This window comes from Buteo buteo, chromosome 2 (assembly GCF_964188355.1).
Source record: "Buteo buteo chromosome 2, bButBut1.hap1.1, whole genome shotgun sequence".
NCBI classification, from domain to species: Eukaryota; Metazoa; Chordata; class Aves; order Accipitriformes; family Accipitridae; genus Buteo; species Buteo buteo.
In genome coordinates, this window is record NC_134172.1 from 62,590,199 (window position 1) to 62,605,023 (window position 14,825).

The 14,825-nt window shown below is 42.0% G+C and overlaps 1 protein-coding gene across 1 annotated transcript in view; it reads left to right on the forward strand.

Moving 5' to 3' along the window:
- The window catches only part of SAMHD1 (SAM and HD domain containing deoxynucleoside triphosphate triphosphohydrolase 1), a 31,028-nt gene that overhangs the window by 11,360 nt on the left and 4,843 nt on the right, over positions 1-14,825 (forward strand). The window contains exons 7-15 of the mRNA XM_075057990.1: positions 509-664; positions 2,798-2,898; positions 3,007-3,115; positions 3,717-3,808; positions 5,172-5,287; positions 9,417-9,556; positions 12,379-12,468; positions 13,672-13,776; positions 14,145-14,282. Of these exons, the coding sequence (XP_074914091.1) occupies positions 509-664; positions 2,798-2,898; positions 3,007-3,115; positions 3,717-3,808; positions 5,172-5,287; positions 9,417-9,556; positions 12,379-12,468; positions 13,672-13,776; positions 14,145-14,282 (1,047 nt within the window). The remainder of the gene's footprint in view (positions 1-508; positions 665-2,797; positions 2,899-3,006; positions 3,116-3,716; positions 3,809-5,171; positions 5,288-9,416; positions 9,557-12,378; positions 12,469-13,671; positions 13,777-14,144; positions 14,283-14,825) is intronic.

Here is a 14,825-nt window from a genome sequence, read left to right on the forward strand (position 1 = left end):
AATATATTTTACAGATGCAAAATACCAACTGGGAGATTCCTTTCCAGTTTAAGATTTTAGTTCAAGGCCCGGATATTTAATACAGTGATTCAAACTTTCAGAAACTTTGAACAGAGTTTCAAGGGTTGTTTGCTGTGAATGAAATGTAATGCAGTCCTCTCAGGCCTCTCTCTGCTTGTAATTACTAAGCAAAATCACCCCAGTGAACTTGTTTATCTCCTGCCCAGCAGAATTGGTTATTTTGTCTTTTAGCATTTTAACTGTCTTACTGCTGTTTGTTAAGATACAAAATTAACAGCTCTCTGCTGAAGAGTGTGTTTCTGGACTCTGTAGACTGTGTGATTTCCTGTTTGATTAGATACAAAATGAACAGAAAATCACCCATGTGGTGCACTTTGACACCACTGTGCCCAGGTGTCCTGCCGCAGTGCTGCTGGGTTAGGAGAAAGCTGTGACACTGCAGGAAAGATGCTTAAACTTTGTAACATTTGGGTGTTTTTTTTCACAGCATGAAACTGCTTCTGTTGAAATGTTTGAGCACCTGATCGCTTCCAATAAACTAGAAGAAGTCATGAAGTCCTATGGTCTTGTCCTGGAAGAGGATATGAACTTCATTAAGGAACAAATAGGAGGGCCTATAGATGAAACTGCTTGTGAGAAATCGGTGAGTCAGTGTACTGCTCCTGTGGTTATCCAATAAATGTCTTTAATTTTACTGAAAGAGTAGATAATTTTTGCTTCTGCCATGTTTTATTATTTATTTGTAGCCCCACGAAATTCTGAGAATCCTGGCACAAGAGATGCTAGAGAAGTGTAGTGCTTATTTCTGACAGTGCTGGCAGCAGGTGGTAGCTTCACTCTGTTATGTCCTTATGTCTTCCTGAGAAGTTCTTACCTCAAAGTCTTCAGATTAGAGGAAAGCTTAAGAATGTTATCTGTATTTAGTGAACCTAATTCACTGTAACTAGATTGGTAGAACTGAATTTTTAATGGAAACCTTAAATGACCAGGTTAGGATAACAGCCTGTTTACTGGATGCCTGAAGGTGGTGGTGGTGGTAGGTCGTGTTTTCAGGTGGCCATGTGAAGAAAATGTAGAGATAGTTTGGGGTAACAAACTAATAATGGATAACAAAGCTGAGAACTAGCAGAGATGAGTCAATGAGCAATACAAAGCGTGGCCCAAGTGCCAGAGTCGCATCAGCTTTGATGACAGTAGCAAAGTGCTTGGATTTATTGCAGTGACAAACATAGAGACTTGAAGAAATGTGTTGCCTCAAGAGGCAAGGAAGAAGAGATCGTGATTATTAATTCTTGCAATTCTATGAAAGAATCAAGTCCTCTCTTGTCATCTCTTCAAGGACACCCATTCAGTTGCTACCAGAATTAAGAACGCGTCAGTGGGAGATTTGTCATGACAGTCTGGTCCTAATCAGAATTTGTATGTTGTCCCAAACAAATCAACCACAAATGTTAGCACTTACCCATTATGTTCTGCTGTAGTAGTGTGTAGTTCTACCACGTTTACTCCAGCACTCTAATGATAAACGTAGGGAACTTAGCATAATAAAATTCAGTCTGAGGCCTTGTAGGAAGGGGATATTAATTTACAAAGTCTGCAAGTTGATTTTTACCCACTCACTCTCATTTGCACACAAATCTTGCTGCCTGCCACTTTCATTAATCTTGTGCCAGGTTCTTACCCAATGTCTGTTTTCCCTTGTTTGGATTCTATGCCTGTTTTTCAGCAGGATAATAGGAAAAGGAGTGTCATACATGATACGTTGCAACCTTCTTGCCACCCTCCTGGTGTTAGGCTGCAGGATCTTCCACTGGCAGGCATTTGTACTGTGGTGGTCTTACTGGAGTACAAGCTCCTCTGCTGATGAGGTCTCTGTGCTGTGATGCTATCCCATTGCAGGCCTTCCGGTCCTGACACAAACAATGAGTTGTTTATGCTTTGAAGATAAATGGTCTCCTGAACATTGTCTCAGTAGCCGAGCTCTGTGATCAGCACAGGATGTTTTTATCTATGATGTGCTCTCTTCCTGCTGCTTGCACACATTTCCGTTCTTATTCATACCAATTTTAAAATTTTTGTAGTGCAGATAACATGAAAGCCCTTTACCTGTTTGTGTACAATGTTTTCCACCTTCAGAATTTCAAGACCACTTTATGGCATTTTTTGTTTAGCTGAAGAATCACTAAGTTTTCAAGACAATAATGTTTATGTGGAACTTGTATCTTCTTATTTTGGTGTTGATTTCCTGTTTGCCTCATGGCTGAACTATCACTTGCTGGTTAGGATTTTAAGTAGCTGGCTGTTTAAACAATTTTTGTTTAAAACATCTAAATAATTGTTTTAAAACTCTGTTCTATAAAACTGTATAGTTGGTTGCAGAAGACTGCAAGACAGTGACGTGTTTGTGGGTTTAACTAATTCCCTGAGGATTAAATTATTCCAACCTTTTCCCCTCTTCATTGCTATGCATCCTTTTTTTTCAGCATTTCAAAGCTGTAGGCTTTGCTTTAGTAGAATGGGAAATGAAATACTTGTGTACATAGTTCTTATTCTTCCTGATATTCTGGGAAGTCAGCTGCTTAAGCCCTAGTTCTGGATTTCTAATGCCCAACAGCTTCTGAAAGCTCTTGCATTGTCTTTGTGTTCTTTGCTGCCTCAGTGTTGGATGTTTATCGGAGGGAAAAATCAAAGTCTATTCCCACTGTCTTTAAAAAATTGTTCTGACATTGTTTGCACACTTTAATTTCTTATTGCTTCTGATTTTTTTTTCTGTTAGTGGCCCTACCGTGGTCGGCAAAAGGAGAAGAGTTTCCTATATGAGATAGTAGCTAACAAAAAAAATGGCATTGATGTTGACAAATGGGATTATTTTGCAAGGTACAAATCTTACGGTTTTTGTTTTTATTAAAGATTCCTACTGAAACAATGCTACTGTATGTACAAGTATGATCTCATTGTTAAACATTCTCTGTGGAATATTTTTAGGGATTGCCATCACCTAGGAATCCAGAATAATTTTGATTATAAGCGATTACTTAAATTCACTCGGGTCTGTGAAGTAAAAAACCAGAAGCATCTCTGTACCCGTGACAAGGTAGGCAGTGCATGTGAACTGAGGGAACACTCAGCAGCAAAATGAGTGTGAGATACAGCAGCACACTGAGAACATATGGGGCATGGCAAAGCCTGCCTCGGGCAGCATGGTACAGCTGCACTCTAGATTGCAGGGGTGTGCTGGGGTTGCCTGCTGAACACTTTTTTAGCCCAAGAGAGGAAGAAGTAGTTGCTGCTCTGAAAGGTGTTCTCAGAAGCAACTGGTTTAAGGAAGGGAGGGACAGAGCAAGCCTCTGTTTGAAAGGGCTTGTGGTGGGTCCCTCCAGGGGAGACTGCAAAACCATCAGCTGTGCATGATCGTGCTCCGAGTCTTCTGAGCAAGAGGAGAATGTGGCTTTGGTGAGGGGCTGCTAAAGGAGCAAGAGGTCCTCTTCTCTGCCCAGGCTGCCTGGGGTCACTGTCAGGTCTCTGCTCTCCCATGGCGGCCTGAGTCTGTTTCAAAATTTGTAAATTGTGAAAGATAACCATTCTGCTCTATGCCGCAAATGAAAGGAGACAGCTCATTTGATTCCTTGATTGTTTTAGATTTCCAAATAAGTCAATGTCAAAAGTAAAAGATGATTGGGGTTTTTTTGATTCAGGAAGTTGGAAATTTGTATGATATGTTCCACACACGGAATTGCCTGCACCGGCGAGCATACCAGCATAAGATTGGCAACATCATTGAAATAATGCAAGTATTATACTTTGCTTTTCTTACATTCTGTTTATTTTTAAATTCTTGAAACTGTATCTCTGTTTGGAATATTCAGATAATCAATAAGATGTGACATAGAATAAAAGCCACTGGGCTATATAACCCAATTCTTGTGACAAGGCTCAGTGCTTAGAGTATCATAGAGGCTGTGATTAACAAAAAAAAAAAAAGAGGACGACAACAACATCCTTCCATGTGAAATTCAGTTAGAGGAAAATTACTAAAGCCCTGAAGAAGCATAGGACCAGGGTGTGCTTATGCTGTTTTAACCACTGACAGCTGAAGTCAAGTCTTTATCTGTAAGTTAGAGACCACTTTGCTCAAACTGGCTGGTTAATAGAGCAAGGCTACTAACAGAATAAAGTAATGAGCAAGCTTACTGTAGCTCAGCTGAGGCCTGACTTTGTTTTTATGTAATGTCACAGCAGGAATTGTTCAGGACGAGCTCAGCTGGCTACCTGCATTTGTACTTCTCTTGTTGATGCCTATAGAAGTTTCCCTATAGCATTATTCTTTTTACTTTTCTTGAAGAGCAGAAATGCTAGTATCCCCAAGTTTTTTTCATTAGGATCTTGGCTGCTGAGTAACCACCTGCTGAGTTTGGAAAAAAGGAACGCAGAAGATTACATGGCACAAGAGTGATTCATGACTGCTTTCATTTCATAAACTTCAGCTCCTGGTTTAGTGATCCTTTAAAAGTCAGACTGAAGATGCTAAGATTTGACAGTACCTACATGCGAGGAGTAAAACAGCCAAGAAATTTAGTTCTTGGCTTACCATAATTATAGCAGCCTATCCAAATAAGCGTACGAGCTGGAAATGACAACGAGGTACAGGGAACTCCGGAAAAACTTAATCTTTAGAACATCAGTTTTTCCCACCTGAAAAATACCACGTCCATGATGCTTTCCCTTTACAATGCTTTGTATTCTCTCAGTTAACTCCTGGAGCAACGAGTCTGTAAAAGAATATGGTCGTCTGTGAGGCAGTGTCATTGCGGCTGAGTGACCATGTCACTGTCTTGCAGGGTTCTCCAATTGTCTAAGCAATGTTAAACTCATAGTCTGAAGCAGAACAAAGTGGACTTGCTCATTCATGGAAAGAAGGTTAAGGTTTGATCTGAACCTGTTTTTAGTAAATGGAAAGACTCTTGCATTGTAATGACAGCACAGAGATAGGACATAGTGCAGTGTGATCAGGGTCTGCTGTGTGCTTGGAATGCAGTTTCATCTATTGTCTTCTATTTATACCATATTAATGCGTTTCTTTTTTTGACTCTTGAGCAATAAGGTGTTTCAAAATGATGCTATCCTTAAGTCTTAATTTTGTCTCAAACTAGGATTACGGAAGCCTTTCAAAAAGCAGACAAGTTTTTTAAAATAGAAGGCTCTGGAGGAAAGCTGTACCAGATTTCTACAGCAATGGAGGACATGGAAGCCTACACTAAGCTGACTGGTATGAGCTCTCAGATTTTGTTGTTAAAGTAGAAGAACATGAGTACCTGTTAAAATGTTGTTTTTACAGTTGTTGGCACAGTGGGCCCTTGCCCATGACTAGGATTCTCAAGTACTGCTTTTATGCACAGATGGTGGGGCAGACCTGGGCTGTCCAACCTCTGTGTTCTCATATCTTGCTGGGAGAGCAAGACCTTCTGGTTTGAATTACTTGTATGTTGAGAGAGAGAAGCACCAACTTCTTACATTCCGCACACATTTGAATTCAGATTATTGCAAGCAGTGCTGTCAGGAGGTCCTGCCTGTGCCCAGAGTTTGTTGCACAAGCAGGATGTAAGTCAGCTCTGAGCAATGCTGTATCTAGCTACACTAGGTAGGGAAGTACTGTATGTGTGTTGTAGTGTGAAACTAACCCCAAGACAGGTTTCAAAGGGCTCTGATGGGGTCTGAGTTGATTTGCTTGAGACATTGCTACCCTGCTTGCAAATATAACAGAAGAAAACAAAATATATGAACAACTTAGTTTATTGCTGAAAGTTTCAGGTTGCTCAGATGAGAGTTTGTGAGAATAGTTCTTGTAGGGTAAGTACATGGAGCAGCAACCTGCTTGAAGACTGTCATGGTTTAACCCCAGCCAACAGCTAAGTCCCACACAGCCGCTCTCTCACTGCCTTGTGGTGGGATGGGGAGAGAATTGGAAGATTAGAAGTGAGAAAACTTGTGGCTTGAGATAAAGACAGTTTAATAGGTAAAGCAAAAGAAATGCACGCAAGCAAAGCAAAACAAGGAATTCATTTGCTACCTCCCACCAGCAGGCAGGTGTTCAGCCATCTCTAGGAAAGCAGGGCTCCATCACACATAATGGTTACTTGGGAAGACAAAAGCCTCAATCCAAATGTCCCCCTTTCCTTCTTCTTCCCCCAGCTTGATATGCTGAGCATGATACCATATGGACTGGAATATGCCTTGGGTCAGTTGGGGTCAGCTGTCCCAGCTGTGTCCCCTCCCAACTTCTTGTGCACCCCCAACCTCCTTGCTGGTGGGGTGGGGTGAGAGGCAGAAAAGGCCTTAACTCTGTGTAAGCACTGCTCAGCAGTAACAAAAAACATCTCTGTATTATCAACACTGTGTCCAGCATAAATCCAAAACAGAGTCCCATACAAGGTAGTATGGAAAAAATTAACTCTGTTGCAGTCAAAACCAGCACAAAGACATGTGGGGGAACTCCAGCACGATTACAGAGTGAAGCAAATAAGCTGAGACTTGTGATGTTTTCCCATTTCTCAAGGTCTGGCTCAGTGCTGTGAAGAGAAGACACAGAGGAATTACTGAATTCACAGAAACTGGCTAGAGTTGTGTTGTGTCCTCTGTTAGTAGTTCCATGGCTTCCCACTACCATGGTGTCTTTGTTTTGTCTGCCCCTCCTGATCTTCACTGTGAGGCACACCAACGTTCCTCTGGTTGGTGTTCAGTGCTGTGGCATGCCCTTACCAGCTTTGTGCAGCATAGGGGGTGGAGGCCAGTGTGGGCAAGGCAGACCCTGCTGCCCTGAGGGGTTTGTGATTGGGTGACAGCTGCAGACCTTGCTGAAGAGTGCTCCCAAGTATTGGCAGCTCTTGCAGCACCTGTGAGCTATGGCTCATGAGGATTCCCAAGGCATCTTGCCTGAGTGGCAAGGCAACTATTCTGAGTTTCCAACACCAAGCCTTGGCTGGCCAACAGAGAGACTCAAGAACTTGTATCTTTGGTCCACGGACAAGGTGACAGAGGGTGAGGGCACTGTTGCAGAGGATCCTGTGTGCCGTAACTTCTGTCATACTATAATGGCCTTTTGCTGGCAATCCTTCATCTGCCACAGCCCCATTCAGCCTGACCATAGACCTGCTGCATCAAGCAGGTGAAGGGGCTGTAGAGAGTGCTGAGCTAAGGAGCTGCCTGGCTCCTCTGGCACTGCGTGCCTCTGCCCCAAGGGAGGAGAAGGGTCTGGCTTTGAGGGGCAGTAGCTATTGGAGAGCATGAACTGCAGTGTTGGGCTGTGGAAGGCTGGGCAAGAAAGGCAAGAAGATTAAGTTCTTAATGGGCTAGGATCTGTTCCCTAGGGGCTGTCTGGTCTGTAAGGTCAGCCGTGCTAGCAAGTTAGCAGCAGGGTCCTGTTGTAACTGCTTGCTGACCAGTGGTACCTGGCGAGGAGCACAGCTCAGGGCAAAGGAGACCAGGACTGTTCCCTGCCTTTTAGTCTGCTGCAGCAAGGAGCTGCTTGCCAGGGCTGTCCTGTTCAACAAGGAGAGCTGAACAGCAAGGAGAGTGTTGCGAGGAATATTCCAATGTCAGATGTAACAGTGGACCGCAAAGGATGAGTATGTTCTCTTAAACCAAGGGATATCCTTCCCTGCTTTCAGTAGTTGCAACCTGTGGGCTTCTGAGAGGACAATAGGCTATTTTCAGTAGTCCGTGATGAGTGATGCTTCTGTGAAATTGTCCAGTTGCCTTTTGGATCTTTGCAAATTATAAACTCCTGTGAGGTTCTGCAGCAGAAAGTTCCCTAGCTTTTTTTCATGATGGGTGAAGAACCACTGTTAGTCTTTAATTTGTTGCCTCCTAATTCAACAGCAAATCCTAGTTTTAGTAAAGGATGAGACAGCAAAATTCCTTGTCACTGCTGCTTTTGCACAATGGATGTGTTAATGGGCTTCTTATTTGTCGTGGTTTAACCCCAGCCAGCAACTAAGCACCACACAGCCGCTCACTCACTCCCTGCCATCCAGTGGGATGGGGGAGAAAATTGGGAAAAAGAAGTAAAACTCATGGGTTGAGGTAAGAACGGTTTAATAGAACAGAAAAGAAGAAACTAATAATGATAATGGTAACACTAATAAAATGACAACAGTAGTAATAAAAGGATTGGAATGTACAAATGATGCGCAGCGCAATTGCTCACCCGCCAACTGACACCCTGCCAGTCCCTGAGCGGTGATTCCCTGCCCCCACTTCCCAGTTCCTAAACTAGATGGGATGTCCCATGGTATGGAATACACCGTTGGCCAGTTTGGGTCAGGTGCCCTGGCTGTGTCCTGTGCCAACTTGTTGTGCCCCTCCAGCTTTCTCGCTGGCTGGGCATGAGAAGCTGAAAAATCCTTGACTATAGTCTAAACACTACTGAGCAACAACTGAAAACATCAGTGTTATCAACATTCTTCGCATACTGAACTCAAAATATAGCACTGTACCAGCTACTAGGAAGACAGTTAACTCTATCCCAGCTGAAACCAGGACATTATTTCCCCTGCATTATCTATTCTTTCAATCTGAAGAGACCTAGTGTATTGTTTCTCGTGGAGAGGTTCCTGACTTTGATCAATCTTGTCCATAAAAACAACCCTCAGTTAAAGGTTTTGATACATGGCTCATAGCTTGTTTCTGGAGTGTGTCGGGAGCTTCTTAAGCCAGTTGTGGTCCTAGGTGGGGCATTGCAGAGCTATGCTTGCAGCACATGGCAAAGCTGTCTAGGTGTTTCTGGCTAGGGAATGCAAATGGAAATGGAGTGCATCTGTGTTGGTTGTGACAGGTGAGCAGCATTCTGCCAGCAGCAGTCTCTTTAAGACAGCCAAAAATAACCTTTCTGCTCTGAAGCCACATCAAAAGTAACCTGTGTCTTGCTGCTCATATTGATGGTGGGAAACACACTGCATACTTCACTATCACGTGGAGACAGGTGGGGGGGACTTTGATGCTAGCATCCAAAGTCTGAGAAATTCTGAATTCTTTATTCTTTTACAAGATAGAGCACCCTTGAACCTGAGCCAGTTAGTGCTGGGGTTTAGGATGTTCTGCTGAACAAGATTGGCTAAATAAGAAGAGGAAGCAACTTCCAGTGAAATAAAACTTGTTGCAAGGGTGAGAATTGAGCTAGTTTTTCTGTCATCAACTGTTATGAATCTGATGATAATCAAGATGATATTGTAAGTGACTTCTCAGCTGTCAGACTTGGTGTGTTCAGTTATTCTCTGAAAGTGAGTGTCTTTCCTGAAGCAGCAGTTTTTCTTGTTGCTTTAACCTTTGTCCCTGTACGTGCATTTTGCTGTGACGCTGGATTGTGACATGCTTAACAAAAATCAATGGAACTTTGGCAGATAATATCTACCTGGAAATTCTGCACTCAAGTTGTCCAGAACTGAAGGAGGCACGAGACATTTTGCATAAAATAGAACGACGTGAATTATACAAGTTTTTAGGAGAGACTCAACCTGAAACAATGAGGCAAATTGTAAAGGTAACGTCCATTGGTGGAAGATTCTGAATTCTGTCCCTGTAAAAATGTTCTCTAAGTTGCTGACCATCTTTTTTTCTCTACTTCCATGTGGGTTTTGTTTGTTTTGACTGGGTTTTTTGCTTAACTGCTATTCCAAAAATAGAGTCAAAAGTCACCTCCTGTCTTTACCTAGCTGAGACATGAAACATATTATCAGCAATTGGGAAGAATTTTATTTACAAACAGCCAGAAGAATGGCAAGAGGTGGAAATTCAGAAGTTGATTATTGCAGAAATATTTTCAGAAAAAAACTGTTTTCTGAAAAATACAAAATTGCATGGAAAGCTGTTACAGTCCAGTGATTGAGAAGGTTATTACTATCATATTGTGTTCATTAAAATTTCAAAATAATAAGGAACACATTTGCTTTGAATCGTAATTTGTGTGCTTTACTTTGAGAACAAACGTCAGATTGAATAACAACTTTCTAATTTCTTGGCGTTAAAGTCTGTACTTAGCATATGCATGCATGTATTTTTTCCTGTGTTTGCTTTTCAAAGCATTCATCAGACATCAGTTTAACTGTTGTCCTATTTCAAAATCATGTTATGTTAGAGCTGACATTACTTCAGGTGGTTCAGCTTTTCTTGTAATGTGCTATACCATGTTATCAAATCATCAGTTAATTTTCTCTAAATTTCAGCCATGATGCTTAAAATTTTCCATGCCAAATTTCCAGAAGTGGCTGACTATCTAGAAAGCTTTGATAAAAATAATTCAGCTCTTTCACAGAATAAGGTTAGAGGAGGAATACTAGATGTCTTTTCTCTTCCTCTTCCTGCTCTGTTCCTCATTTTGTTGAAGAGAAGGTTTTCTTCTCTTCTTTGTCTAACAAAAAGTAGTGTTAAGAGATCCTGTATTAAAAAAGTAGGAGGAAATAGGAGGAAGGAAAACATGAAATGGTTGTACATTTGATTTTCAAGTTTCTGCCCTTCTGAAGAGGAGTTCAGGATAGGTAGCTTAACAAATGAGATGGGCAGAAGAGTGAATTGCATGTCTTCTACCTTTAAACAGTTCCTTTTAGAAGCTTGGTTAATGAAAAGAAAATCTCTCACTTTGAAAATCCAGCCAGAGGTATTGAGTCTTGGGGTGTCCAGTGTGTCGTTTTGAAGGGAGACTGGATCACTGTTGGTGTCATAATTACATCCAGCCAATGCTTTGCAGCTTCTGATGCTCAGCTGAGGGATTGGGGGAGGGTTTTTCCTCCTGTGGTGCAGGAGTTGCCTGTTGCAGGAGTGTTGGGGGCTCATTTTCCTCTGAAGTGCTGGAGGTGAGCAGTGGCTGGACAAGACATAGCTGTGTCTGTTCTGCTTCTTAAGAGACTGTAATGCTCTTATGTTTAGAATTATAGAATGGTTTGGGTTGGAAGAGACCTTTAGAGGTCATCAAGTCCAACCCCCCTGCAATGAGCAGGGACATCTGCAACTAGATTAGGTTGCTCAAAGCTCCATCCAGTTTTTTGATCCTCAAGGTGGCCAGAGCTGGGGGAACATCCCAAATAGCTACAGAATTCTTAAATTCAGAGCTAAGTTTCCAGTTAATGCAAACTGGAAGAGGTAACTTAAAAAAAGGCAAGCAAACAACAAAGAAAAGGAGAAAGTTAGCATACAAACATTCTGATACAGAATAGAAATAAAATAGCTTATAAACAGACTGCCTCCTGCCAGTTGCCTCCTGGCAATTCTTTGTCTAGGTTTGCTCTCAGTCTAAACCGTTCCTTGGCTTCTTAAGTCACAACAAACCACACATACGCCTCAGCTTGGCTATGTGTGTGATTCCCTGCTCTTCTGAGCAGTCTCCCCGTCTTTGCAATGGACAAATCATCGCAAAAAAATGCTGCTGGTTGAATTCCTTCCCTTCTGGACCTCTCTTCCTGAATGCTCTGTGCTACACTCAAAGCTTTTCTCCCATGAGTCTCAGTTGCTCCCAGGAAATCTTGCTTCGTCAAATCTTGCATCTTCCCCAGAACATAGCAGCCCTGGACAAAGGTAAACAGGCCACCTTCTCTCTCCTGCCCAGCCACAGCCATTTAATGAAAACTTATACATTTTCATGAACAACTACTCTCCATCACACTGTGATCCTCTGCTTGGCTTTAGCCTAGCTGTCTGCAGGAAATACCCTCTCAGGTCCAAAATCAGACAAAAACCCCTTTGTGGGTTTCAGCTTTCAGCTTTTGAGGTAGGTCACTATCCCCTCCAAAGTTTGCCTAAGAGCTTGCTGCTTTTTGTTTTGTTTTAATAGTGATCAATGACATTACTGATCTTATCTGTCTCGGGGTTTTTTTATATGTTTCAATGTATAGGCATAAAAGCTCTATTAGAGGGTGAGATCCTACAGCCCTTCATTTGGAAAAATAAAAAAAAAGTTTGGTAAAAACATTTAGTATTCAGCTTTGGGGAACTTAATTGGAAAACATTTGTATTGGTAAACCAATTGCTTGAAGGCAGTTATTTTCTGCTTTTGTGGAGATTTCAACTTTCTGGATGGACTCTCTCTCCACCTCCACCCCCTGTCATCAGGTGTAAAACTCTTCCTCCACAGACTAGCAGTATTTGGGTCGTCTTGGTTACATAAGCTTGTTTTGTTTCTACAAATTGGTAGAAAAGTTACGGCTAAGATAGATAAGGTTTCGAACAACCAGATTGCTGCAAGAAGAGTCTCTGTCAAGCTACAAAGAAATGAAAGTTTTAGTTTAGTGACGTGTTCTGTCCTGCATTTTATTGCCTTGGTCTAGACCTGATAGTGCATAAATGTAATCTGAGTTACTGTCTTTTTTTCAGAATAATAGCCTGGCAGAAAGCATTGCTAATTCCAAGCCAGAAAAGGATCCTCCAGATGTGGAACTAAAGGCTGAAGATTTCATAATTGATGTAAATATCTCTCGGAGCAGGTTCAGAGTAAAAACTTCTCAATCACAGCGGATCTTGTATACAATAGTGAAAATTGAAGATAACATTTCAGTACATTCACAAAGTGAAAAACAAACCCACAGGGTTGCCTCATAAATGCAGTCCTAGCTATTCAGCTCAAGGCTCTGAGAGCAAGGAGCTTCCCCTTGGGAGGTTTGCTGTGGTTGGGAGTGCCTGGGGGCAGAGGCTTCAGGCAGCTTCACTGGGCTGTCCTTTGGGCACTTCTGTTCCCAGTGACAAATGTGTTCTCCCATGACTGTCCTCACTCTGAAAAGAGGCAGAACGGAAACTTTTGAGTTTTAGCATATGGGTGTTAAAGTCATCAGTCCAGGAACCACTGCTGTGGATTATGAAGGCAAGTAAACTGTGGGCCCCAGTGGGAGGATAACAGGCACAGTGACTTCCAGGCTTCTGGTATTGCATGCCTGATGCATGGCAGTCGCTCCTGGGTTTTGTCTTCTGCATAAAGCACCTTGCTGCCACAGCTCAGTCGCCAGCCAGCACTGGTGGGAAGGAGAAAGCGTGAGACAGAGGAGAGAGCTTGAGCAGTCCGCACGTATTGAATAGCTTAATCCCTCTTCTTGGTTAATTTCTGAGAAGAGCTAAAGAATCGCTTTCCATAGAGTGCATCACAAATCACTTCGAAAGCTCCCTTGCATTAAAGAGTCACTTCAGGCTGGGTAAAATTGTAGCAATTTACTTAGCTTTAAAGTAGTTGACTGTGCTTTCCTTGTCCCACAAATTGAAGTCATGGGCAAGTGGGCTTCTCCCTGCTGACCACAAAACTGTTGGTGTACCAAGCAGATGTAACTAATGTTGTCTAAACCTCATGCTTAAAATTGTAAGCTCTACTGCTGCCTTCATAGGTTGTGTGTTTCATGGAGGCACAGGCTGGCAAGGGACCAGCATGCTTCCACTGTGAAACTGGAGTGTTTCAGAGCATGACTGGGAGCTGGTTGGTCTAAATATGAATATCCACCTGGCAGCTTCAGGGCAAAAGGTGGTGGAAGAAAAGATATAAAATGCAAGTACCAGATTGTTTTATTACATAATCATTTGTTAATTAGTGTCATTTACAGAAGTCTGGTTGTATCCTTTTATATTTATTGTGAGAAAACTAAAGATAAACATTAACAAATGCCATTTTCTTTGTTTTACTTCAAGGTTATCAACATGGATTATGGAATGAAAGAACAGAATCCCATTGATAAAGTTCTCTTCTATTGCAAGGCTGATCCTTCCAAGGCAGTCAAGATCAGTAAAGAACAGGTAGTCTTTTATTTTCCTTGGCTGGCTTCTGAAGGGCATCTCCTTCACTGCTTGCTATAGAAGCAATTACAGTCCTTCATGGTAGTTCTTGCAGGAGTTGTGGAGAGGTTGTAGAATCCGTGTCCTTGCAGGTCTTTGGTGTGTGTTGTACTATGACAATCTGGAATCCTGATAGCCTTTGCATATGAACAGTATTTAACTTGAATACACTGTGAGTCTTAGAAAAATACAATTGATTTGGATAAAGCTCATGGATTGTAGTGGGAAGTTTTTTACTGCTTTCCATTTGTATTCAGATGAAATAATTGAAGTTCAGTGGACCCTAAATTCCAGGAAATACTAAAACTTATTTCTTTTTTATTCCAAAGGTTTCAAAGCTTTTACCCATGACATTTGCGGAGCAGGTTATCCGGGTTTATTGCAAAAGTCAGGATCCAGATACTATTTCAGCTGCAAAACAGTATTTTATTCAGTGGTGTATAGAGAAGGATTTCACCAAACCACAGGTAACATTCACATGTTATTTTTCTTGTTCTTAGAGCTCTTCACCTTTGTCCATAAGCTTGTTCTTTCATTAAAATCTTGGCATTCAGGCCTTGTCTTTGTGGCAGAGCCACTCCTCACTAACCTAGCTTCTGGTTCTATTGTGGCTCGCATCTGGGCGTGCTTTGGTTTCACTGAAATAGTGATGGATTGGCATTGATTTAACTTAAGTCATTTGAGAAGTCATGTTTCTATAACAAAGTTAGTATCCACACAGACACTCGCTAGTTCATGGATACAGGTTTCCTCATAAAAGGCTTAAAACAGCACTGAGACATTAAAAGATCTAGGGAAGAGGTCAGATCAGTTCTTCTATTGCTTTTCCTCTTTTTCCTTCCTTGTTCACCAGCTGTTAAACTCACTCCTCCCCCAGGAGAATCACAGCGAGTCCATTTGCTCTGAGTTAGAGTGGAAAATATCTGTGGGAACAAGATTGCAAACCTCTACTCTCTGGGCAACTAGTCTGTAGTGTGAGTTGCCTGCAAGGCTTTACCTGTTCTCTGTGT